Source organism: Pan troglodytes, chromosome 7 (genome assembly GCF_028858775.2).
Source record: "Pan troglodytes isolate AG18354 chromosome 7, NHGRI_mPanTro3-v2.0_pri, whole genome shotgun sequence".
Taxonomy (NCBI): domain Eukaryota; kingdom Metazoa; phylum Chordata; class Mammalia; order Primates; family Hominidae; genus Pan; species Pan troglodytes.
In genome coordinates this window covers 16,215,602-16,242,460 of record NC_072405.2, presented here as the reverse complement: position 1 = coordinate 16,242,460, position 26,859 = coordinate 16,215,602, and the positions used below count along the sequence as shown (strand labels likewise).

General features: G+C 42.2%; 1 protein-coding gene across 12 annotated transcripts in view; it reads right to left on the bottom strand.

Moving 5' to 3' along the window:
• Nucleotides 1–26,859, bottom strand: part of MSRA (methionine sulfoxide reductase A) — a 461,700-nt gene that overhangs the window by 248,260 nt on the left and 186,581 nt on the right. For 10 of the 12 annotated variants that reach the window (XR_010159154.1, XR_010159155.1, XM_016959072.4 and 7 more), the window contains one exon: nt 22,061–22,180. The exons of the other annotated variants lie outside the window; for them this stretch is intronic. Coding sequence is in view for 8 of the 10 variants with exons in the window: in XM_016959072.4 (XP_016814561.1) it covers nt 22,061–22,180 (120 nt within the window). In the remaining 2 variants the exon portion in view is untranslated. The remainder of the gene's footprint in view (nt 1–22,060; nt 22,181–26,859) is intronic. 12 annotated transcript variants of the gene reach the window in all.

Genomic DNA, 26,859 nt, shown 5'->3' with positions numbered 1-26,859 from the left:
CACTCTTGGCTGTTGTCATGAACGGCAGAGCCGGTGCTCCACATTGTTTGGGATAGCCGTCCAGAGACGTAATTACATGATTAAGCGCTGCGTCCTCTCCAGGAAATCTAAAGTACCATAATTACTACAACCGGGAGCGGGTGGGGTAAACAATGTGCAATCACTGCTGTTGACAAGGTTTTAAACTGGAGTCTGAGACTATGTTGGTTCGCATTAAAGGGGGAAGAGGCATACTTCTTACTCCATCCATGTTCGTTCGAGAAATGCAACAAACTATAATCAAGAATATAATCAGGAATATAACAAAACACTGATTGCCCTTAATGACCTTATTATTCTTTCATTAAATGTATTATGAAAACTGGGCAATGTACTTTAGGGGTTTATTGAGTGATGTACATATATAATGTATGATTGACCTTTGCATTTAAATATGACAGTACTGGTAGAAGACTTCTGTCACCATCTGTGGATAAAGTGGCGTTAATCCACAGATCCAATATGTGCCTTTTGCTATATTACACACGTGTCAAATGACTTGCACTATATATAAAAATTAATCAAAATGGATTGCAGACTTAAATGTACATCTTAAACTATACAATTTCTGAAAAAATAAGAGAAAATATTTGTGTTAGACAAATACTTCTTAGATATGACACAAAAGTTTCATCCATAAAAAAAAAAAAACTGATAGACTGGATCTCATCAAAATTTAGAACTTCTACTTTTCAAAAAACACTGTTAAGAGAATGCTCAGACAAGCCACAGACTCAGATAAAATATTTGCAAATCATTATGTCTGATAAAGGACTTGTTTTCAGAATATATCAAGAGCTCTCAAAATTACAATGAGATAATAACCCAATAAAAAGCATACATAAGAGATGTGAACAGACAATTTATGAAAGACGTACACATGGCAAGTAAGTTCATGAAAAAATAATATAATTTGGTCATCAGGAAAATACAAGTGAAAACCACAGTAGGATACGGCTACACACCTGTTACAATCACTAGAAGTAAAAAGACTGGCCATACCAACTGCTAATGAGCAAGTGAAGAAAGTATAACTCTCGTACACTGCTGATGGGAATATAAAATGGTACAACTACTCCAGAAAACAGTTTGGAAATTTCTAAAAAGTTAAACATAAACCTGCCACATGTCCTGGTCATTCCATTTCTAGGTATTAATGTAAGAGAAATGAAATGACACACCCACACAAACACTGGTACATGAATATTTATGGCAGCATTATTTGTAACAGCCCCAAACTGAAAACAACCTCACTGTTCATCAACAGGTAAAAGGATGGTTCATCCATACGATAGAATATCATTCAGCAGGAAAAAGGAGTGAACTGCTGATCCGAGAACATGGATGCATCTCAAAACAGGTTGAATCAAAGAAGCCAGGCACAAAAAGAAATCTGTGTGATTCCAGAAAAAAATTCTACAAAATGCAGACACATCTGTCGTGACAGGAAGCAGATCAGACGTTGCCTGGGCACCAGGGCTGCGGGGTGAGGAAGGCAGGAGGGAGGAATGATGAAGGCGTGCGAGATAACTTTTTTGGGGGGATGGATCTGCTCATTATCCTTACTGTGGTGAGGGCTTTACAGTGTCTACCTATGTCAAAACGTATACTGTTCACTTTAAAATATGTACTTTAATATAGATCAATTACAGCTCAATTGAACTGTTTCTAAAAGAACTCTGAAAAGAGAAAAGGCCAGGGTTCTGGTCTAGTCCCTGCTATGGGCTAGCTGCCTGACAATGCTGAGTCATCAACTTTGTTGAGTTTCTATTTTCTACCCTGGGAGAAGACAAGATTCCAAAGGCCCTTTCAGCTGAAATACTCTAATGAGAGGCATAGGTCACTATTTCCAGCAGCCACCACACTTTGTGAGCACCCCGGAGCTGACTGCTGCCCAAAAGCCCCTGTGACACACCTGTCCTACCTCAATCTCCCCCCAGGATCTTCCAAGAGCCAAGATCAGCCTTTGACTCCAGGTCTGCTCCAGGCTGCACTGTGTCCTCTGCCTCCCTCTTCTCTCCCCATCACGTGGTATATGACCCAGCCCTCCTCCAGCCAGCTGCAGAGCATATTAGCATCTGGTCTAACTTCTGGAATATGGACTGGCCTCTTCCAGGACATAATTTGGTAAAACACCACCTGAAGAGTCAGACAGGATATTGAATCAGCTGCAGGTAAAATGTGAACAAGAGCTCTCAATGCTCTTGCTTCCTGAATTAAAGACAAATACCTCAGTTGGTTGTGACCTAATCTGAACAGTCACTTAGGACTCACCAAGACCCCAGCTGTACCCCAGCTCCAGTGGCTGCACATACTGAGAGATGGGTTTCAAGCTTCTCATCCCATAGAGGGCTCTAGGCCAACCTGACCCCCACCCTGCGATTTGGCCCTTGCTTCCATCTCCTCAGCAGGTGTGACTGTCTAACTGTTTAACTGACTTTCCAGTGCCCTCCACAATGGGCTCTCAGGTTAGTTCCTTGGACTTGATATAAAGGATTGTCTCCCTCGCCCATTCATCAAGACTCAAGGCTTCTCACTAGTCATCTCACCTTAATGACCACGTGCACCAGAAGGCCATTTGCTCTTTTCCTTCCTCACCTTGGGCCCCCCAGCATGTCCCTCATCATGCCCACCTGCTCACTCCTGCTCTCCCAGCAGCTCAGCCCTGCCCGACAGCCAGCTCCCTGCTGCACCCACCTGGGCTCCACTGGGAGCAGCTTTGCCTGGCAGCACTGGCTTTAGCCCAGGCAGCCATCGTTCTGATAAACAAGTTGAAACATAGCTGGAAATGTGGCAAAAAGAGAAAATTTTGAAAAAGATTCAAGGCTACACTTCTGAAAAGACCTAGAATCAAATATATCTCGCAATCATTTAAAACTATGTGCAAATAATTTATAATAGTTTCATCCAATGATAAGATTGTTCTGGGCAATCAAAGAAACGACCTAATAGTATAGGAGGTTAAATGCTACATGCTAATAGCTGGAGTTCTCATAAGCTACTGGAAATGAGGGGAAAACAATGATAGCAGTGACTTTATGACACACAGGTAGAGTTTGAGAAGGCAATCTAAAATTCACCTGAGTTTCACAAAAAGACTGGCTTCTACAAGAACAGGTCTCCAGTCAAAGCTTTGGAGTAATCAATCTCATATAAACTTGGAGGGCTCTGCTTCCTCTGTTGAAATAAATCATTAGCTTATTAAAGTAAAATATACTTTTCATGACAAGTAGACACACAGATCTGAAGTCTGTGAAAAAAATATTTTTAAGTAAAGAAAACTGTGGTCACATCATTATTTACTTGAGTGAATAGGAGGAAAGGAGAGGATGAAAAAGCAAATAACAAAGCTTTTAAAATGACCAAATCTTAGTTTTGCAATGTGTTCTGTAACTATATTTGATTTCTAAAAGCATCAGCTATTCTAGAATTCACTTCAAATAGAATAACGAAATCACACTGTGAAGATCTCACTATAAAGATGGGTTGAAAGGCTTTCTGGTTCTCTCCACCTTATTGTCCTACTCAGCTCTTTCCCTATTCCTGTCCCCAGCAGGCTTCCCTTCAGAAAGACCCAAGGTGTTGAGTCCAGCACGAAGCCTCAAGGGGCCAGCCATGAAGCCAGGGCCAGTTTCACATCAGTGGCAGTGGGAATAAAAAAGAGAGAAGACTGAAGAAGGATTTCAGTGTTTGAAAACAAAGCCAAAGAATGATTCCCGGTTTTGGTACCACAAAGGCTCTTAGGGGCTGCCATATAGGGACATACACGGTTTTCAGAAAAATGCATATGGCATTAACCTATTGTCTGAACGTGCACACATACGTTCCTGGAATGATGCGGCATTTTTTCCTATCATGGTAGAACTCAAGGCCTTTAATAGAATGAAAGGTAGGCACTGTAGCACTCTGAGAACAAGGCTACTGACTGTCTACAGGTGATGAAGGATAAATCAAAGATGGCCCTGTGACAGACAGTCTGAGTTACTGGGAGAATGGTGAGGCCATTAGGGAAGAAATGGGAAAGTCAGCAAGGGAACTTCGTTTGGGGGTGACAGCAATAAAGATTTTGAGTTTAACCATTAAACTGAGAAACACCCAACCTAATGCTGGTTTTATAATCAACCACTGAAAATATGATAATTTTTCTAGACACTAGGCCTCGGGCTGGGGTCAGGATAAACTGTCACTGGCAAAGGCCAAGCCGGTACACAAACAAGACAATCAGCACCCATGTGGGAGGGTGGATGGCCACAGTCAGGTAACAGAACTTGCAGGAAGTCAAAGGACCAGGGCCAGAGTCAGCTACTAAAGTCATCAGAAGCACAAAATGACCAACACGGCAAAAAATGAGAGGCCAAAACCATAGGTAGAACCCAGTAACAAGGTCAACAGAAGCAAGTGAACAAGAAAGGTGTGAGTGCCAGCATTCGGGCATGCAACAGTCCAACCTGACTTTCTGGAAGAATATTGGGACTAACAGAGCCTGGCTGTGGAGGCCTGCAATTCACCTTCCCAGAACTACTCTGGTCCACCAGTGCCCAACCCACACAGTTCACAAATAATAGATGCCTGGGGAAAGAAATTTTTCAGAGAATAAAAAGGCAAGCCACAGACTGGGAGGACACATTCTCAAGTCACATATCTGTTAAAGGCCAAAACAATCTTAACTCTCATCAATAAGAAAACAACAACCCAAATAAAAAATGGGCAAAAGATCTGAATAGCCACCTCACCAAGAAGATATAAAAATAGCAAATAAGCATATGAAAACATACTCCACATATGTCATTAAAGAATTGCAAATTAAAACAATAAGGAGATACCACTATACACCTATCAGAATGGCCAAAATCCAAAACACCAACACCACCAAATGCTGGCAAGGATGTAAAGTAACAGGAACTCCCACTCATTGCTGGTAGCAAAATGGTACAGTCACTTTGGAAGACAGTTTGACAATTTATTGCAAAGCTAAACATAGGCTAACCATATGATCCAGCAATCACATTCTTAAATATTTGTCCAAATGACTTAAAAACTTATGTGCACATAAAAACCTGTACACAAACGTTAATAGTAGCTTTGTTCATAATTGCCAAAAACTGGAAGCAACTGCAATTATTTCAAGAGCTGAATAGATAAAATAATCTATGGTACCTCCAAACAGTGGATTATTACTCAGTGATAAAAAGACATAAGCCATCAAGCCCCAGAAAGACATGGAGTACCGTTAAATACATATTGCTAAGTGAAAAAGGCTTATCTAAACATGCTACTTACTGTATGCTTCCACCCACTCTCGAATCACACAACCGCTTGACATTCTGGAAAAGGCGGAACTATCAAAGGTAAAAAGCTAGTGGTTGCCAGGGGTTTGTGGGGGTGGAGAGATGAACAGGTGGAGCGCAGGGAATCTTTAGGGAGTGAACTATTCTGCATGATTCTATAATGGTGGATACAAGTATTATACAATTGTCAAACCTACAGAATGTACAACACCAAAAGTGAACCCGAATGTAAACTATGGACTTTAGTTAATAATAACATATCAATATTGGCCCATCAATGATAACAAATGTACTACACTAAGATGTTAATAGCCGAGAAAATGGATGTATGTGTGGCAGGCGGTAACGTCGGAACTCTGTGTACTTCCTGCTTACTTTTTCTGCTTAAACCTAAAATTGCTCTAAAAATTAAAGTCCTTAAAAAAAAGTTTTTGTAGAAACGAATGTCTTGCTTTCTTGCCCAGCCCGGTCTCAAACTCCTGGCCTCAAGCAATCCTCCCATCTCAGCCTCCCAAAATGCTGGGATCACAGACATGAGCCACCACATCTGGCCTTACAGTCTATTTTTTTTTAAGTAATAGATTATATACCCTTCATGAACACAGAAACAATTTTATCCTGTTCACCACTGTATCTGGTCCCTAGCATAGTGACTTTCAAAGAATACGTGATTAATTTTTAAAGCTTTAAAAAAGAATTAACACAAATGTATATACTAAATGTATATTAAAATGTTGAGTAAATAGCAACTTAAAGACATGACAATTCATCCATTTTTACCATCAAATAAAAAGGTAATCAATACCATCACAGCAGACTATAGTTTTTTTTTGGGGGGTACGCTATTACAGCAACCTAAATATATCTAGCAAGAATTATTTTTGTTTTAGTTTAATACTATTTAGTTTTTAAATGACAACTCCATCTTGTATTTTACACTTCATTCTGAAAGCTGAACAACATTTTACAAGTAACTATTTCCATGAAAGTTATTGTTTTTCACTTTGTGCTTAGACTAAAAATTCAGTGTTTAGAAAATTTGTTTCAGCTATATTTTGAATATATATCAAATATCCAAATGTTATTTTCCTCTCCCACTGCTCTGAAAGTCATACAACATTCAGAAGTGACATAATTAAAGTCAGGTCTTACAAAGATGAATTAAAGATAAGTCCTCTTACAAAAGACATTAAACACACACACACGCACACAATGTAATTTCCTTCCTTTCCTTATTAATCTCATTTGCTTCCCCCCCCCCCCCCCACCAATGCAAACTGCTATTCATTTCCCTTTCAGATCAGGGGCACCTGTGTCTACCTCTGCCCAGGTATGTTGTCACTGGGTCAACATGATACGTCCTTGGATTTCCTAGCAGGCATTTGTGGTCCCTGGGTAGCCAATTTATGCAATGACTTGTCCATCTGTTGCCCTAACTCCAGGCTACGTGACCAGTCCATCTGTGCCTGTCAACTCTGCGTGCTGCCTCGCTTGTGTACATGTGCCGCTAGAGTCGAAGGGTGTTCTGTCCCCCGCTTCCTCTTCCTCTGTCTCTTCTGTGGAAACTTTGCTCCTTCCCTGTTCCATCCATCTCAGGCTCCTGCAGCTTTCTCACTCCACTTTCATTACTAACCAGGATGCCGTGCCCCTGTCACTGGCCAGGCGTGGTGGTATTAAACAGCTCTTGCATACCTGTCATGTGAGATCCCTCATCCAGAAGTGGAGCTTTTTTTATTCTGCTGCAACTGGACCAAATGGCAAGTAGAGCCTCCTGCATGAATGGCTCGCCCACACACAGCCGCTCATTTCTTCCCTTTCTTTGCCACTTCTTCTGACAGATCATATCGTTATTGTGAATCAATTTTTTCTTGCAGTGTTTATGTCCCGTCCAACCGAAATGACTTGGTTGTTTTCTCTTTCCCGGAACTGCTCCCTCTGATGCATTCTCAGGGACCCAGGTCCAGGCCTCTTCTCTGGAGCGTCTGTGTTGAGGTCCTCAGAGGGCCTGCGCCAAATCAGGACTGTGAACAGCAGAACACCCATCAGGGAGAGCCTACAGAGGGGGTGAGGCGGCCAGAGCCCGAGTCAGGAACACCAGCGAGCTGGGTGGCACCGACTGCCATGGAAGAAGCCGAGAGGAGCAGCAGCCCCAGCCTACAAAAGCAAAGCCAGGTGCAGGGAAGCTGAGGCCCGGGAGAGGGTGGAAAGCACCCTGAATCTCTCCCCCACACGCCTGGACTGCTTTCCCTTGTTTCCCCAGGAAACCCTAGTCCTGGGTTTCCCAGCACGGTCTACCTTCCTGGAGTGGAATATCAACATATTATTTTCTGAGCTTTCCCAAATGTCCAGAAAAATGTTTTGCACCTAGTAAGTACTCAAAAGAAATGGGAATGGGGAAAGGGAGGGAAAGTGACTTAGGAATCCCACCCCCACCCACGGGAGCAGGGAGAGAGAAGCAGACAACTCCAGATGGGAGAATGCCACGGGTCCTTACACACCTGCTTCACCAGGAAGTATGTCCTTTACCACCTGACTCTAATTATGAGCAGTGTTCCTTTCACCAACCTGTGAATTAACTCTTCTTCTTGTAACTGCATTCTGTTATATAGGCTCGATATTTACAGAACACTCCAGAAATGACAAAATTGCATTTACTTAGCCTCTGGGGCACTCTGATAAATTGTGTCACCTTGCTACAGCGCAAAAGATGCTAGAGTTTAAAATTCCCTCAGTTTTGCCAGAGAGTGGCCATAGATCTAAGTCCATTTGTTTTCAGGGCATTGAGAACTTCAACAGATTTGACAAGGTCAAAGGCAACAGATGAACATACATATCTGCCTCTTTTTTTTTTTTTTTTTTTTTTTTTTGACAGAGTCTCTGTCACCCAAGCTGGAGTGCAGTGGCAAGATCTCAGCTCACGGCAACCTCCACCTTCCAGGTTCAAGTGATTCTCCTGCCTCAGCCTCCCAAGTAGCTGGGATTACAGACTTGCACCACCACACCCGGCTAGTTTTTGTATTTTTAGTAGACACAGGGTTTCGCCATGTTGGCCAGGCTGGTCTCGAACTCCTGACCTCAAGCGATCTGCCCGCCTTGGCCTCCCAAAGTGCTGGGATTACAGGCATGAGCCTCCGCACCTGGCTGTGTATCTGCTTCTTAAAAAGGTCTTAGATAACTGACCGCCCTCTGCTGAACAATCCGAGGGAAAGCCTGGTTTTGCCAAGACCTCTGCTCTTTAAACCATCAGGGAAGAGGTGCCACGTGGGAGAAGGGAGCTATTGTTCAGAACTTAGGAGAGACTTTGGACTTTTCTCATGATATTCTCCAACTCTTCATATAATCAGGAAGCACCGTGCAGGGCTTACAAGAGTCCCAGAGTCTTCGAAGACCTTCCAGTGGGATCCCAAGACACGGCCTTATTTAACGCATGAGGGGATGTGACAACTCGGCATTGATCAGGAGCCTATTGAGAGCAAGGCCTGCTCCAGGTGTCACACGAGTAGGGAGATGAAAAGACATAGTCCCTACCCTCAAGGAAAATCTCACCTAGTAGGACAGGAGCCTTTACATAATAACAGGTCCTGCTTTCCAATTAGCCAGTGAGTCTTAGCTGGGTGTTTTGTCTTTCTCACTTTGGAAGGGTGTTGCATGTCTCACTGACAACGGAGCTCTTTTCATTGTAGTGACTTGTACTTTCTCGTTCTCTTTGAGAGAGACACAGCATAGGAGTTCAAAACAAGGACTCTAGACATAGACTGTCCCTGCGTCCATTCTGTCTCTGCCGCTTACTAATTATGGGGGTTTACACAAGTCAGATAATCTCCCTATGCCTGGATTTGTTCATTTTAAAAAGAGGGACACTAGCCTACCCCCTCCCTATCCCCCAACTGTTATGAAAATTGAAGAAGTGGTCACATGTAAAGAATTTAGAATTATGCCACGCACTTGGAAACGACTAAAACCTATTAGCCATTATTTTCTATCTCCAAGCCCATATGTAAAGGCCATCAACGTGTGTGTGTGGAAATCTCATTAACTCATCTCCTGCTTCTTAACAAGACATGCTGGTGTTCACCTCTCTGCTGCGCTGACCTGGCTGGAGACATCAGTCCCATCAAGCATGTCCTATCAGAAAAATAGAATTACATCCTAAGTAAGACAGTGAATTCTTGGACCAAGGCGAGTCCCCTTCTAAATGAGACTCTGCTGCTCATCAAAGCCTTGAGCAATTAGTCCAAACACTGAGAGAGAATTGTACTTATTTAACATCTATACTCAAATGGGAGGCCATTGAGGTGCCGTAATTGAAAATAAATGAATCACCTGGGATCAGGAGTTTGAGACCAGCCTGGCCAACATGATGAAACCCCATCTCTACTAAAAATACAAAAAACTACTTGGGCGCAGTGGTGCATGCCTATAATCCCAGCTACTCCAGAGGCTGAGGCAGGAGAATTGCTTGAACCAGGGAGGCGGGGGTTGCAGTGAGCCGAGGTCACGCCATTGCACTCCAGCCTGGGCAACAAGAGCGAAAGTCCATCTCAGAAAATAAATAAACTAAATGAAGAAGGTTTATGGACACAAACAGAATAGAATACATGGGCTGTCAGTGTCCAATGCATTGAGACCCAAGGTCTCTGAGGTCAAATGTTCCTGGGGTAAGGGTATTCCACATTTAATTACACTGTTTTTTGTGGAGCTGGAGAAGGCCTGTCATCTTCCTCTTACCTCCAGGCTGCCTAAGGATCCTCTCAAGTCACTTGAATGCTTCTGTCTGTTCGTGCCCATTCCTGGCCACCCCTGATGGAAATGGTGTCATCACCTCATAAAAAATCCTTGTTTGTCTACGAGCACTAACCCTGCCTTGCAATGCACTGGCCAAGAAAGGGCACATCAACATCTTAAGCAATCTTCCTGTCTGATATAACTAAAATGCTGGGTACAATATATTTTTAAAATATTTTAATGTTTTTCACTGAGCTGTTATGAAGGAAAGAAATGAATAAAAAGCCTAGAAGATAAACAAACTCCAGAGCTCTGAGAGTTTCTTCTGGACCCAACTTGGTAGCCATTTGGGGCAGGAGAAGGAGGGCAGGAGATGAAGCCCAAGGTCCTCCCAAACTGAGAAATCTCACAAGAAACACTCCCACTGGGCTGAAACTGGGGGGGTCAGAGACTATAGCTTCACCTCGGGGGGACAGAGAAATATATGTATCTCTGCCCCCACAGAAAGGGAAGAATGGACACATGCCTATCTGAACTCTTTCAACTCTGGAGAGAGAAAAGTACTGTTGGAAGTTTTCACCAGCCACCCACGTAGACAGAGGTGCCGTCTGAATTCTTGTTACTTATGTGGCTCAGAAAAGAAAAGTAAGTTTCAATGTTAAGTGCTTTTGATGGATGAAGCCCCCAGTTGCCTGATAACAGCTAGCAGAAATCCTCTCTGGCACAACTTCATTTCAACCCAGGCCTCCAGGCCTCCCCCACTCCAGAGTTCTTGCATTAATCTCTAATGAACGTTTAAAACCAGTTTCCTATGTTGACAGCAGCTTCATCCGTAATTGTCAAAACCTGGAGACATCCAAGATATTCTTCGGCAGGGGAACAGACAAGCAAACTGGGGTACATCCAGGCCATGGAATATTATTCAGTGCTAAAAAGAAATTACCTACCAAGCCGTGAAAAGACAGGGTGGAAACTTAAGTGCATATTACTGAAAGAAGCCAATCCGAAAAGGACATAGGCTGTGTGATTTCAACTCAATGACATTCTGAAAAAGGCAAACACATGAAGACTCCGAAAAGATCAGCAGTTGCCAGGGGTTGGCGGGGGAGGATGGGCTGAATAGGCTGAGCACAGAGAATTTTAGGGCAGCGAAATTACTCTGTACAATAACTTCATGGTGGACACAGGTCACTCATTATACATGTCAGAACATCAAGAGTGAACTCAACGCAAACTATGGCTGCTGAGGACGTGTCACTGTGGTTCCTGGGGTGTAACAAATGCACCACTCAGGTGGGGATGTTGATAGTGGGCATGGTGGGGGGATGGGATAGATGGGAATTCTCTTTACATTCTGCTCAGTTTTGCTGGGAACCTAAAACTGCTCTTTAAACAAAAAACAGTTTATTAGATGAAAAAATTAAAACTTGTTTTTTAAAAAAGAAACCAGCAGCCTCCCAATGCCCCCACACTGCCCACCACCCCCCACCGCCCCACTCCAGCTCCCAGTATGTGATTTCACCATTTTACAACCTGACTCTCAAAACCAGACAGATGATTGTTCCCCAGAGCATTTTCAAACTATCAAACGCAACCAAACACGCCTTAAACAAGGTGACAGATTATTTTTTCTTGTGCACAAAGACACACAAGTTCAGGCACCTATGGCTTTTTGTCAACCCATCCTTCCAGAGCCAAGCAGGTCTGCTGACAGGGGCACTGGTGTGACAGTCGCCAGCAGCTCCTTACCTGCCGGGACCGAGGGGGAAGGGACAGCTTTACATTAAATTCACTCAGGGAATCAGGCTGAAATTGAAAACGGAATTTCACTGGGAGAACAGGATGCTCTGGGACCTTGCTGCAAAACCTGGGACCTGTACAGAAACATCTCTGCCTGGGGCTCCTGGCCCGCCAGGGTGCACCCCTAAGGAGGCAGAGAATTAAAAGGCCCCTTCCCTCTGCACAGCCTCAATAATCCTGCGAGTTTCCATGAGCATGCAAAGTGCAGCCTTGCAGTGGGCTAGTGATGAGCGAGGTGTGGAAGGCCTTCTCATTTTACTGCGTGTTTCAGCCCAAAGTTAACTTGGCCCTAGTCCTCAACTGCTTTACAGACTAAGCTCCTGGTAGGTTTTGAGGCAGCACTCTAGGGCCAGAATACTGAGGACAGTGCTGGGGGAAGCCCCTCTCCCAATCAGAGCATCTTGCACACTGTTTTAATAGACTTCTGTGCAAAATTTTTGTCTGAAGAAAAGATTGTAATGCCTAATAAAAGTTTCAAACAAATCACCGGAACAGATGACCTCTAAAGTCCATCCGGCTAAAGAAAAGGAAATCCCGTGTTTCTGTAGATCACATCCATCTAAACGCTTCCAGATCTCTAGATTATTTTTTATAAGCCATTTTCAAAACTTTAGCACAGCTCTAGCATAGCTTAATATTTTTAAATTATCCTAAAATGCTCACAAAAGACATGTGAAAATGCATTTACTGGAAATGAGTGAAGGCTTAGAAGGAGACAGTCTTAAATATAAACCCTGTTTTATTTTCAATCCCACCAGCAGAGATTGTCAAAACCTCTAATGAGCCAGGTGGCACACTGACTAACTTTCCAAGTGTCCCTGACCCCTGGCACTTTTATAAGGGGTAGCACTGATGCTGCTCTATCTCACGGGCCTGTGACAGAGATTAGTAGGTAGAATGAGTTGTGGATTACAAAGTGGTCACGGATAGAAACTACTATTGTAATACCCATTGAGAACATTATATTTTCAATTGTTCTTCTAAACCTAAGATGTGTATTATGTGCTAAGTCACCAGTTTCTGTGACTTCTTTTAAGCCTTATAACAATAAACCAGAGTGGAAAAAACAACTTATCCTTCACTCAAGGAAAGAAGAAGCAAAAGAGAAGAGAGGGGAAGCAGGAGGAAGAGGAAACGTCAAGAAAGAAAGAGGAAGGCAACAACTGTAAATAACAGAGTTCAAAACACGTTGTGGGTAGGTAGTCACCCTCATCAGAACGCTCCAGTCGGAGACGTGATGCTACCTCCCATTCTCAAAGAACGAAGATGCCGAAATTAGTTCTGTCCCTCGGCATTCCCTGAGACTTCACAATTCCACGCCTCAGAGGCCAGGATTTATTAAGCAAAGCTTCTCCCGCAGCTGAGGGGCCTCGGTAATTTGTAAATGACTCCCAGGCTGAGGAGTCCCCGGCAGATCAGAGGCACGGCCCCAGCAAACAACAGTGACCTCTTCCCAAGCCGCTCCACTCACGTCTGGGTGCTTCACTCCCATGACGAGCGACCGTGTTTTTCTCTCTTGTTGCAATTTTCACTTGGCAGATGGGTGGGCCAGTAATTGACCCAGATATTTATTTTTAATGTAACTTAGAAAAAAAAAAAGAAACCTTTATTCTAAGGCTCTAAAAATTGTCAGTCATTATGAAGTAATTAAGACCCAGCATATCCCATAAAATTCCTGGAGAAGCTCAACCCCCTGACCCCCCATAAGGTTATTTTCTCATATTACATTATGGCTCCATTAGATGTGATTTGAAAACATCAGTGTGGGCACATTCATCAACTGCTTTTGCAATTACGTTTTCAGAACTGCTTGCTATAGCAAATTCCTCTTAATCTCCCTTCTAAGTCTTTGAGAATATAATCCTAAAACAATGAAAGAATAACCTATTTCTAGTGTTGAATGGGTAAAAGGATGTTTTTATTATTGTTCCTTTCCATTTGTTTTCTACTTAAATGCCCTATTTGAATTTTACCACCAAAATTGCTGAAATATTGACACATTTAACTACTTAAAGTCTGTCAGTCTGTTGACCTTTGACCGCTGCACCTGTTCCTCAGCAGTGATTTAAGCTGTTCAAGGAGAGAGGTGAGTTGAACAGCCAAACTATAGAATATTAAAATATCAAGGTCATATGAAGAACACGTAGCACATGCAATAGTCTTTAGAGAGTCCATAAACCGTCCAATTCACTCACCCCTTGCCCTTCAATGACAAAGAACAGGCCGTGACATTATTGGAGTCTTTAGCCAATGGCCTGAAGGGGAAGGAAAGGCACTAAATGCCTCTTTTTACCATTCGAGGACAGCAGGATTGTGGGGCCCCATGTTTTGCTGCTTGCCAGCCTTCAGTTATTTGAAGCTATAGAAAATCCTCATCCTCTCTGATGTCTAATGCTGGATTTAAATAACTGGGCAAACTTGGGATACCTCTAGCAAAATGTGCACATCTCTTTGGTTTCAACTTTGAACTACCCATCAGCATACAGGGTTCATACCTACGTGAGTATGAGAGACCACATGATTTCGCCTAGATACTGCCAGAGAACCCCCATAGAGTCACTCAAATTTTAGAACCGGTGGATGAAGGACCTATGTGATGGTGAAAAATTGCTCTGAATTCAATAGCACTTGCTGAGTGCATGTTTTACTTATTGCAATGCCATCACCCTTGTATACTGTAAACTGGAGCAGGTGCGTACCAGGTTATCATATGTAAGGTCTGCAGGCCATGCTTCGTGGACAAATCAATTTGCAGACCACTTGCCCTGATTCTGCAGGCCCAGGCAGTCCCCAGCCCGGGCCAGGAAGCCAATTTGCAGAAGCTTGAAAGGGAGGGAGGTGAGGGAGCAAGGATACCACTCCCCAATTCAATGATTTCCTTTCTTAGTCCTAAGTCCTGGGCTCCTGCAGGCGCTCTTTATTGTCACACCCTTAGATCTGCTACTGGCCATCGCAGACAGGACTTAAAGCATCTAGCAGACACAAGAACTATCTATCAGGAAACCCCAGGACTCAATACTGGTGAAAAAATCCAGCCTAACAGAAATGATAAACAGGAACCAAATGACAAAACTATGATCTCTTCAAATCTTAACATTTCCCACTCCAAAGCCACCCCTACTCTGAATCCTTGACTGTCCACCTCACTGAGAGGAGCAGAATGGGTGTACGATTCGAACTTCTTTTGGGTGTTCTAGTCACTCTGTGATCTGAGAAGACAAGCACATTTTCAACCCTTCCACTAAAATCTCTCAAATCACTTCATCTCTCTCGGCCTCAGTTCCCTTACTCGACAAAGAAAGCAGTCTTGGAGGTTTCCCAACATTTTTAATAACTTTTCAAAATAAGGTTATTAGTCAGGACATCAACATATAATACAGCTGAAAGCTGTGAATGGGCTCTCCAAGCAGCTTGAATCTTACCTAGTTCAAACATCATTACCTCTGGAGCTCCTGCAGAACCCTTCTGAAAGCCTGAGGGTTCCATGGTCACCCAGTTTGAAAGCTGTTGTATTGGAAGATGGTTAAGGCCCTTCTAGGTCTCAAATGCCTTGACGTCCCCATGACCTATGTCCCCCCTCCCCCCCATGTCAACCCTTCAGAGGGGTGCCGCTGGTAGAGAAGCCAAGCTTGCTATTTCTGGTGATTGAGGTTTACAATAAACAAAACCAGCTGTTTTCTCATTACCTATACTTTTTCTTCAGGCAATGGGTCCATTCACTGAACTAATCTGTCTTGCATAGCTGCTTGGATGTGGGTGTGGGGAAGATGGTTGGGTGAGCAGATATCTTTGGTCCTAAGGGTATGAGTCAAGGGTCTCTGCTCTTGAAGCCTGCTTTCTGCCTCTTGGTTTGAGAGAGATAAGCGTTTTTATCCTGCCTGCTACAAGTTTAAGGTCCAATTTTACGCCTAAAATAAGAGGAATAAAAAGCGATCAAATTGCTTGTAGCAAGAACTGAACACCAGAATTCTTGCATTTTCAGGAGTATGTCAATAACTTAGTAATTTACCTTGACTGACATTGAAATGAGTACAATAAGACTGACTATGCACTAAAAAGAGATTTAATGCAGTCTGCAAGGAATTTAGAATGAGTTTTACATTGCTTGATAAAATCTGTTAATAACAGAACTCATCCCTACTCTGAAGAATGGGATCATTCATCTCATGTAAGATACATAGACATGCGCTTCCACCCAAACACTTCAGAAATTAAGTCAAACTTAAAAAAAAAAAAGTATACTGAGTTGTCTTACATTAGTGGGGAAATTATTATTCCTTGCTCAGTTAGAGCTCTCAAGCATCAAGGAAAAAAATCACACTCATTTGGAAAAGGGGGTGACATGACCTGACCTCCTAAGAACACAGATGAAGAAGAGAAGAAAACGGGTTCCGTGTGCTGTGCCAGGCATACTTACCACAAGCTGGCCCCAGCCCTGCCAAGCAATGCTTCATGATCCATCATGTTCATCTTTAACGAGCCCAAGAGCTAGAAAGTGTGTATCCCAGATTTTCTCGAATACTCAGATTTGCAACAATTTTTTTTATTTTTATCACACTTTAAGTTTTAGGGTATATGTGCACAATGTGCAGGTTTATTACATATAAGAATCCAACCACAACTTGACTGGTTTCATCAAGCAGCATTGCTCCATTTTACAAGAGAGGAAACAGGCTCAGGACAGGACACATAAGCACCTGACAGTAAATATTTTAGGTTTTACAGACCATCACCACCCCCAGAGGGTCACACGAGGACTCCCACACTCCGCTCTTGCCACACCTGGGCTCCTGTGCTCGAAACCTCTGCTGAACAGCCCGCTTGAAAATCCACCGGAGTATTCTGTTGATAAGGAAATGTCTGGGCCTCAGATTTCCCGTGCTGCTTGTGTAAATCTTACGAGGAAAAGTTGTGCAGCTCCTTTCATGCTTCTGGATTCAGTGCCACTTGGCTGTGCAGATTTCTAAAAGCTTTTGAATAGACTAATAAACATGGAATTGTTCTGAACATCTGTAAGCAAAATATGAAAAGATATTACCCAGTGAATGAACATCCTGGGTTTTCTTGCCAGAAATGGGGTATTTGTATATTAGGCTAATGCACTGAAATTAACCCAGAATGCTTATCCATTGCAGAATGTCTTTTCATATTTTCATCTGTACAGTCGTTATTATAAAATGTAAGAATAATTCTCTATCAGAGTATTCAGGAATCTGAATAGCTCAATTACTTCTAAAATCAATGTAGTAAAGCAACAGCATGCCAGTTAATCAGTTGGTTTGCATAACAACTGTTTGAGGGTGTGTGTGCGTGTGTGTGTGTGTGCGCGCGCATGTGTAAAGAGAAAACCAGTGTCAGCCCAACTTCTTAAAACAAATGTGAAAGATCAAGCTTTCATTTGACTATAGAGAAAATTCTGGAAGACAGGAACTAGTATTCTTTACATCAAAACCAACCTTCCCCTAGGACCTGGTGCAATGCTTTGCATGTGGCACCTTTCCAATAAGTGGCATATTTAATTTATTCAAGTAAGGCCTATATACAAGTTAGGCTCCTCATGGCTATTCCAGTCCAGGTTCTGGGTTCTCTAGTGCCAGCCAGATGCTGAGCTTGTAGGAAACAGAAATGGATGGATGAATCTTTGGACATCATTTTAGGTACAAAACAGTGGCCACTAAGACATGAATTACTTCTCAGCACATCTCTTAGAGACAGATCAGAAATGCATCAGAACATGGCCCAACAGAGGTCTGCTGGCCATGAGAGATGCTACCCTGTGTCCCAGCCAAGACTGGGTGCCTGGTGCAGAAGCTGGTGGTGGGTGGCTTTCAGAGGGGTTAGAATTCAGGCCCAAAACATCTGGGTGAGGAAAGTTTCTCAGCCTGTGCGCTATTGGTTCAGTGCTTAATGAACCTGAGGAAGGGAAGATTATAGATTACTTAAAAGTTACATACACTTTTAAAACAGGTTTAAATGAAATTATGGGCACATGCAAGGGATAGGAAATCTCCAGGGAAATGCAGGAGGCAACTGAAGCCTTGGAAGATCATGGAGGTCCGACCAAAACTCTGTTTTTGTCATATAACTCAGCCCGAGGTTAACTCAATTTGGAGAGAATGACCTGTGCAGACTAAACTCACAATAGACTGAGATATATATCTCAGAGAGGCATTTTATTGAATTCTAAATAAGAATTAGAACTGTCTGCCTGACTAACCTGATTTCATTGCATTTTCTTTCTGTAAATAATCCCCACAGGAGGACAAAAGATTAGAAAGTTTTACAGAGTATGGATCAGAACACGAGGTTAGTGATACAACTTAAAAGTGCCAGGGTATCAGGCTCTGTGGGTCTGCCCAGAACACCCAAGAGAGTGGCCAGGACCTCCCCTCTCCTAGGCTGTTCTAGCTCACCAACCTCCTACTGAGGACCTATGCTCCTTTTACACAGTCAGGGCATTCCATTAGGTTACTCTGAAATCCTACAGACACAGAAACCAATCTCTCTTCCAAGTGACTGTCCATCTCCACTGTGATTCAGAGCAGGCTGATTTTATACTGCCATTCTCAATGGGCGACTTTATTCTAAATTCCTAAGAGACTGCCCCCTTGTATTCTCTCCGCATGTCAGGTGCAAGTGGCACCAAGCAATGGAGACTGCCCACCATGAACAGCCCCATTAGTGACCCCACGATGGGGACACCTCCTCTCTCAGCTACTATGAGAAGCCATGTTATCTTTTCTATATGCCTAGTCACAACTCCAATTTGGGGTTCAGAGTCACTGGCCTATCCATTACCACATAGAAATACCATTCGGACATGAATCCACACCCTCTCTGGACACACACTGCTTCTACACTCACATCCACACTCTCTCGCTCACTTCTCCCCTGTTGAGGCTGTGCAGACCCACTGGCACAGCAGGGGTAGCAAACTTGAGCCGATGGTTCCTTGGCCTGTGTTCACCCACCTGTGTGCTGAGATAATGCTTGTGGAAGCTCTGATGTGCGTCATCACATAAGAGGTTGCACAGAGCGGTGGTAAAGCTGGCCCTGTGGATTCTGCTAACCCCTCCTCCTATATTTCTGGCATCTGCCCCAAGAAACCACATGGTACCTAAGCTCAAGCATACTGCTTTATGAGAGAAGGAATCTGCACACAATCCAGGTCTCTATGCTTCTTTTCTTGACAAAATAAAAGTAAAAATCTTTACAAAATATTCACGGATTGTGATCAAAGTTTTACAAACTTAAATGCAAGCAGAAGACAAAGCAATTTTGAAATTAACGCAAATACTAGAGTACAGACTAGTATTTCTCCCACAATGGACCTCAGCAATTACTATGCATCTTACCAGAGCCTTGGGGTTTTTTGTTTTGTTTTGTTTTGTTTTTTCCTTCTTTTAAGTCAGACCACTCCAGGGCTGACTTGTTCAGCAAGGCTTTGAGCACCAGAGGCTTCAGAGGGGAGGCCCGCCAGTGTAACCTGCTTTATGTCTCCCCCATCCCTCTCCTTGGTCAAAAATCTTTAATTAGTTGGTTACCATAATTACTCTAGCTAGGGACCTTATTTGTTCTCCTTCCCTGTTATTCCCAGGGATCTGAAGGCTCTACCACTTCTGTGCCAGAGGGACCTTTCTATCATAGCTCCTCTCTGCCTTTTTGTTTTTCCCTTTTATGATCAGAACAACAACAACAAAAAAGCCTAGGGAAAGAAATCATCTCTCCTTCTGTGTATGGGTAAGACCCTATAACTATCCCTTTCCAATCAGGAACAAGTTTCCATGACAACCATGCTTCCCAATGCTACTGTTAACTTAGCAGGTAGTGTTCATATCAAATCGAGTTCTTTACCAGTCTCCGTGGTTTCCATACTTTACCACTTGCTAGAGGCCACTAACACACCAGCTGTTTGCATGAACTGGCTTTGCCCTTTTTCCTTCTAAACGTAAGAAAGACAAAAGAATTTCCTTGGCATTCTCCTTAATCATTTAAAAGCACAATGATATAATTAAAAATATACCAGAGGGACAGATATGAAAGAGAATTTGTGACTTGGTGGAAGAAAGTGCAAAGGGATGAATGGAGAATGGCTGGGATATGATGACAGCTGGGAGACTTACACCATGGTCAATGGCATAGACTTTGAGCTGAGAGCTAATGAGGTAGGGATTCCTGCTAGGTATGACCTTAGGTAAGTTATTTATCCTCTCTGAGCCTCTACACTCCCTCTGTAAAAGACAGAAGCTGACATACTTCATGGAACTGCTTAGAGAAAAGCAAAGACAGAAAAAGTGCTTATTACAGTGTCTGGCATATAGCATGAGTTTAACACGTGGCAATTATCATGTTGTTATTAAGGTAAACAGCTGAACTGAAAAGGGTTCGAGCAAACAAGGAATCACAATATTCTAACTGATTGTTAACATTTTGCTGCTTGAGGATAATAGGTATAAAGCAATAGATACTTGGAGGTTTTCTTAGCAACCTTTTTCTCTTAGGCCATTAAGTCACGTCTGGAATTACAGGAAGGAATCTACTCATTTCCATTCCTAAGACTTGAGAGGATACACCTGCGTGATCTCCAGGATTCATTTGAGTCTATTTATAGCTATGCATAAGCATTTAATTTTGAAACAGAAGTTAAAAAAAAATAGGATAACCATTAAAATATTTGTTTGTTACACCACATTCTCCATACGAATCAGAATATTTCAGTCCTTCTCTAGAGCAAGAAAAAATAAGAATATGCACATTTTTATAATATTTTCATTGTTGTACAGCTCAATTTTTATTTCAAAATAGAATTCATATTGTAGCAAACACAGCAACACGCTCACTATTCACCAAGCTCCCAAACTCCAGCTTTTCCCCTCCATCATTCATGGTGCCCTCGGAGGGCTGAGCACATCCTCCACAAACCACACTTATTTAAGACTTTATTTTAGAAAGATAAAACTGTTTACATTTTACACCCCATTTTCATCAATAATAGTGGACTATAACTCCAGATACTCCCTCCCTATTAAGACCTCTTAAAATGGTGAATATAATTTTTTTTTAGAAAAACATTTCAAATGCTATCTGAGCTGGCAGGAAAGGAAAGGAAATCCTTGAAGGTCAGAAACAAGTCCAGAGAGGTAATCTGGTATTCGAGACAGAATTTGCCATGAGGGCATCTGCCTACCCTGTTAGCCTAGAATAGAGGTCAGCAAATTTTTTTCCTGTAAAGCACCCAACGGTCAATATTTTAGGCTTTGCAGACCACATAGTTGGTTGCAAGCACTCAACTCTTGTAACTGTAGCATGAAAACACTCATAGATAATATATAATAATAACAATGAGACTAGCTGTGCTTCAACAAAAATTTACTTATATAGATAGGCAGCAAGTGGGATTTGGCCTATGAGTCAAGTCAATAGTTTGCTGATCCCTGCATTATAGCATGGCTTTCAATGTTTTTCCTTCCAGAAAACACAACCAGTATCTGAAATGTCTGTCTCATGTGGTAGATTGTTGCAATAATGGTCCTGATTCTTGATACCTCCTATATCCTTGCCTTTGGGGAGCCATCCCATATTGGCTCTGGTCTAGCTAGCGCATATGTCTTGCTTTGGCCAATGGTATAAAAGTGAACGTAACACAAACAGAGAATGGGCCTCATCCTCTCTTGCTGCTCTTAGGTTCTCTGCATCCACCACCATGTGAATTAGCTCAGGCCAGTGTGCTGAAGACATATGGTCCATCATCCCCATTACCCCAGCTGGCAGTTAGTGCTAACCAGCAGCCAGCACCAACTGCCAGGCCAAAGAGTAAAGCAGCCTAGGCCGACTAGCCCCCAGGCAACCCACAGGTTGACCTTAGCCACATGAGCAAATCCCAGGTGAGCCTAACAGAAGAACCATAAAGCTGAGCCCAGCCTCAACTGCTGATCATCAGAATTACAAGCTAATAAAATGACTGTTTTAAGCCACCATGTTTTAGAGTGGTTGTTCCACAGCAAAAGTAAACGGTGCACTCCACAGGAAGATTATCATCTTCTAAACTTATAAAGTGAGAAGCTCACAAGTATATATACACAAATAATAAAGATTGAAGAAACATTTTTAAAAAAACATATTTCCATTTTAAAGAGCCTGTCACCCAACAGTAGTGACAAGCCCTCCCTTGTTTCTCCTAGTAATACAATAAAGCAAATTCTTCCTACCTGAGCAGACTTCTTTATAAGTAGGATTTGAAGTATAGCCTCCTGCAAAACCAACTTGAGTTGAATACACTCCTTTCAAGACCCAGAATTTCCTTTCAGCTCCCCAGAAACATCCCATTCCTTAAAAAAGAAAAAAGAAAAAAAAAGGATACTGATTATTCAAAATAAAGTGGTCACTGCACATCCATATACACCTGTTACATGAAGAAAAAAAAAAGTTGCTCCTGTCATTTGATAACCAAAAACGACTAAGATTTTATCTTTTAAAGAAGGAGAGTTCTTCACATTGGTAAATAATTTTATTTACAATTATTTGCATAGAATATCTCTTTGCTTTAGCTGTGCAAAAACTTAGAAGGCCTCAAATTTAAAGGAGTTAGTAAATCTACACATTTCCAAATAACATAGTAAGGGGGTAACTATTTTCATATTTCCACATCTATTTCATAACTTGAATCAATAGAAAATTTACTGAATGATCCACTCCCTGGTCACATATTTTTAAAAAAATATTTTACCAAAGTATAGCACTAAGTTACTCATTTTAATGTGAAAACTTCCAAAATCAACATAAATTCATGCATATTTCCAATTAACAATGTCACATATGTGTTTAGTTTTCATTTTTTTAATCACTATAAACTTGCATGTGATAAATCACTGCTTACCCAAAAGTAAATTTTTCTGAGTTTTATTTCTGGATATAATGAACTCACGAGAAGGGTTTGGAAGGGAGGCAGGGAGAGAATGACAACAATAAACAAACTCACAAAAGCAGCATTCCATTCAACTAGCAAACATTGTGTGTATACCAGTGGGCACAGGATCTCTTTGAACATCTGATGAAAATCACAACCCATCTCCCAAGAGCACACACACTCACGCACATCGCAAATGTTGCCATGCACTTCCTTGGGCTCCAAATACAGAACCTTCATTTTCTACCATAAGTTTCTAAACTGTCCAGTACAATTGGTGTTCTATGGCCCACTTCTAGATGTAAAAAAGATTACTGCCTCACTCAAATTTTATATGGCTTTATGAAGTTACGTATAACTGAGATCCTGAGTGGAACAACAGTTGGCAAATTAATATACACTATACACCTCCCACTCCTACACTCACTTGATTTACCAGATTTCATGACAGAGCTGAAAGATAAATTAGAAGTTTACTGAAATTCTCGACACTCTTCAATATTCTACTCTAAAAATCCAAAGCAACAAAACCCAAAAAGCAATTTGAATAAAGTTATATATTATACAAAGATATTCTATTTGCTAAAATGTGTTAATCAAAAATAGGTTAAAATAAAAATATAAGGCCAAATAATAAAATTCAATGCAGTAAAAAATTATTGTTGTGATAATATTGCAACATGGAAATATGTTTGTGATATCATAATTACCTAAGGCTAAAGTAAAAAGGAAAAAACAGAATTACATGCACTTTTATTATAACTACTAAAGATTTTCACACCAAAATTAGACTGGAAGAAAATATACTAAGTATACTAAAGTGATAATAACCACTACTGTATTACAGTGGTGACAATTTAGGAATATTTTTTCATTCTTCAAATTTTTCTGTAATAAATTCCTATTACTTTAAGAATAAAAAAATTTACATTTTTAAAGAAAAGCAAAATATTCAAAGAAATAACATAAGAATCTGCTTATGCTTATGTTACCCGCCACTATACCAGTTTACAAGTGAATTGCTTGCTGCTAGTGAATATAAATAAATATTTACTGAGTATCTATAAAAATTAAGTATCCACAGGTCTCTGGCAAAAGCATTCACTATTAATTTTCCTTTGTTGCATTCCTTGGGATGAGGGGAGGATGATAGGGATTCTCTGGAAAAGGACAAGCTGTAGGTGAGTGGAGCAGCTTCACTGCACATAAATGACCACGAGAGCTCCAGGATCTGTGCAGAGCACCAGGCAGAAGGCAGCCCACCCCTGAAGTTCAGGAGTCTGCAGAGTTTGTTGAATAAAATATTTCTGTGCTGCACAACGACTAACAGCGATGGCACCAGAGAGCACCAGAATCCTTCAACCTTCACGTACAAGGTCCGTGGCAGGCCATTTTAGTAGCTAGCCTGTCCTGACCTTTGCCCATGGTCCCACTCCAATGGCCCCAGGTTTTTAAAACTTAAAGTGTTCTTGGCCAAACCAAGCAAAACATTAGCTGCAAGCAGAGAGATATTTAATCCCCTTTTAATGCTTAATAGGGATCAAGAAATGACCCCATGAGGAGGAGGATGAATGACCAGGATGCAGGTGGGCAAGGGTCTGGGGTGCCACGTGTGGCTGAAACAGCGTCTCAGGGACTGGAATATGGTCAATGTCCACATTTCTGGAGAGGAATGTGACTTAGGACACAGGTTGTTAGGAGGATAAAACTCCATGAAGCAACATTTCAACTAGCGGCTGCAGGTTTAACCTAAACATTCTATTATGTGGCTTTGAAGGTGTGAGTGTGAAAATGTGTGTGTGTGTGTTTAAACAAAGAAAACAGGCTTATTTATAGCAAAATTACTCATAAATTTCAATAATCTGGTAATCATTATGAATATCAGCAAATAAAATATAGTATGCACTATTTTCTTTAAATACTTATTTTTAGCCTTTTGTTATAAAACAAAACTGATGCAAAAAAACCACACAAAACAAACATATATTTCAATGCACTGTTATTAGGCAAACACCCTTACAACCACCACCTGGGTCAAGAACCAGAAGTTTGCCATCTACCCTAGACATGCCTCCACCATGTGTGCTACACTCCAATCCCAACAGAAACCTTATAGCCCAAAAAGCAACCGTTATCTGACTTTCACAGTAATCACTTCCTATGTTTCTTACACTTTATCATCTAAGTGTCCACCCCTAACATTATAGTCTTGCTCATTTTTTTAAATTTGATACGTCTTTAAGTTCTTTTTTTTTTTGAGATGGAGTCTCCGTCTGTCACCCAGGCTGGAGTTTAGTGGTGCAATCTCGGCTCACTGCAACCTCCACCTCCCAGGTTCAAGCAATTCTTCTGCCGCACCCTCCCTAGTAGCTGGGATTACAAGCGCGTACTACCATGCCCGGCTAATTTTGTGTTTTTAGTAGAGATGGGGTTTCGCCATGTTGGCCAGGCTGGTCTCGAACTCCTGACCTCAGGTGATCTGCCCCCCTCAGCCTCCCAAAGTGCTGGGATTACAGGCGTGAGCCACCACATCCGGCTGTCTTTAAGTCATTTTAATCAACGCATTGTCCCCATTCTTTTCCTTTGACCTTATCCCTTGAAGATCACAGTCTACTTGACCTGTTCAGTTTCTCACACTGTGGATTCTGAGGACTGTTCTCATGGTGCAATTCAATTCACACAACCGTCCTCAGAGGACAGCTTTCTGCAAGTTGACAATTGGATCCAGAGGCTTCATCAGACTCAGACTTGATCCTCTGGGCAAGACTAGAGGTGGGGCTATGGATGGTCTTTGATTAGAAAGCACAAAATGTCTAGTTGTCTCTTTCATGGCTAGTTAGCACTGATGGGTGCTCAATGCCTAGATGTATTAATTCCTGGAGAGTTGCAAAATAGTGATCTTCTAATTCTATCACTTCATTTTCGTACCTTATAATGAAAAGCTTCCCCTCAGCTACTACTTTGTTACTCAGTGGTACAATTCACAAGGGACAGGGAACATAAATGCTTGCTTAATCCATTTACATAGTGTCCTCAGGATGACGAACTTGCTATCTCCCAGGCTAATCGAAGAGTTTTTTAAACATCATCACAAACATATTCATTTAAACATATTTGATCGTTTCAATTACTGCTCTCATGTAAGCTTCAGCAGTCATATCTTTGGCCAGTGAGACCCTCTTCAAATTGGCTCCTTCTCCTCAGTTGTCTCATAGCTTCTTTGCTCTCTGGTTTGACAGGATGTCCCAGACTCACCTTGCACATTTCCTACCCCAGTCCCAGAATCGACCATTTCACCAAGAAGCCTAGTTTAATGGGAAAAAGCACTTCGAGATCATGACATGGGTGATAATGAAGCATACTGCACAGTGCACACCATGTCAGCCATGGAACACTAGGGGATGATGTGGCTGAAATTTCCCATCAAAAGGTAAGTCCCATCAGACCCACCAGATTATAAGGTCAAGGGGCTACAGCCACCGTCTATCATAAAGAGGAAGTTGTACATCGGGAATCATGCACAAGCAGGACCAGAGGGCACGCGTGAGCTGCACGAATAGGAAGCCAGACTCCCCCAGCACCCACCAGGCTGCACCAACTCCCTCCCTCACTTCGCACCTACGGCTGTGTGGCGATCCTGTAAAACCAGCTGGGGGCAGAGAGAAAGGCCGATTTGGGGGATGGGGGTGCGGGGGGGGGGTGTTGAATGGTTGGTTTGTTATATGGGTGCAGGCTGGAAATGCAGGGCAGCTCCACTGCAGCCTTACTCTAGAGTGGCCAGGAAAGACAGGGGTAAGGGAAAAATCCTCCCAACTGGTTCCTTCAGAGAGGGAAGAATAGCCCAAGTTCAGGACAGCTGTGGACTCAAGGGCAGCAGCAAGTGGCTTGGCTGCCTAGTCAGAGGCCAGAAACACAAAGACTGGAAGAGGAAGAATTAGGAAATCTGGGGTAGAGGGACATAGGTGGACATGTGGGAGTGAGTATGCAGCATGAAGATCTCTTTACCACATGATAATGCCAGCCAGAGGGCATCTACCATGAAAGAGGCACTCATCCACAAAGCATGGAAAGGGGCCCAGCCAGGGGATGCCAGCCAGTGTC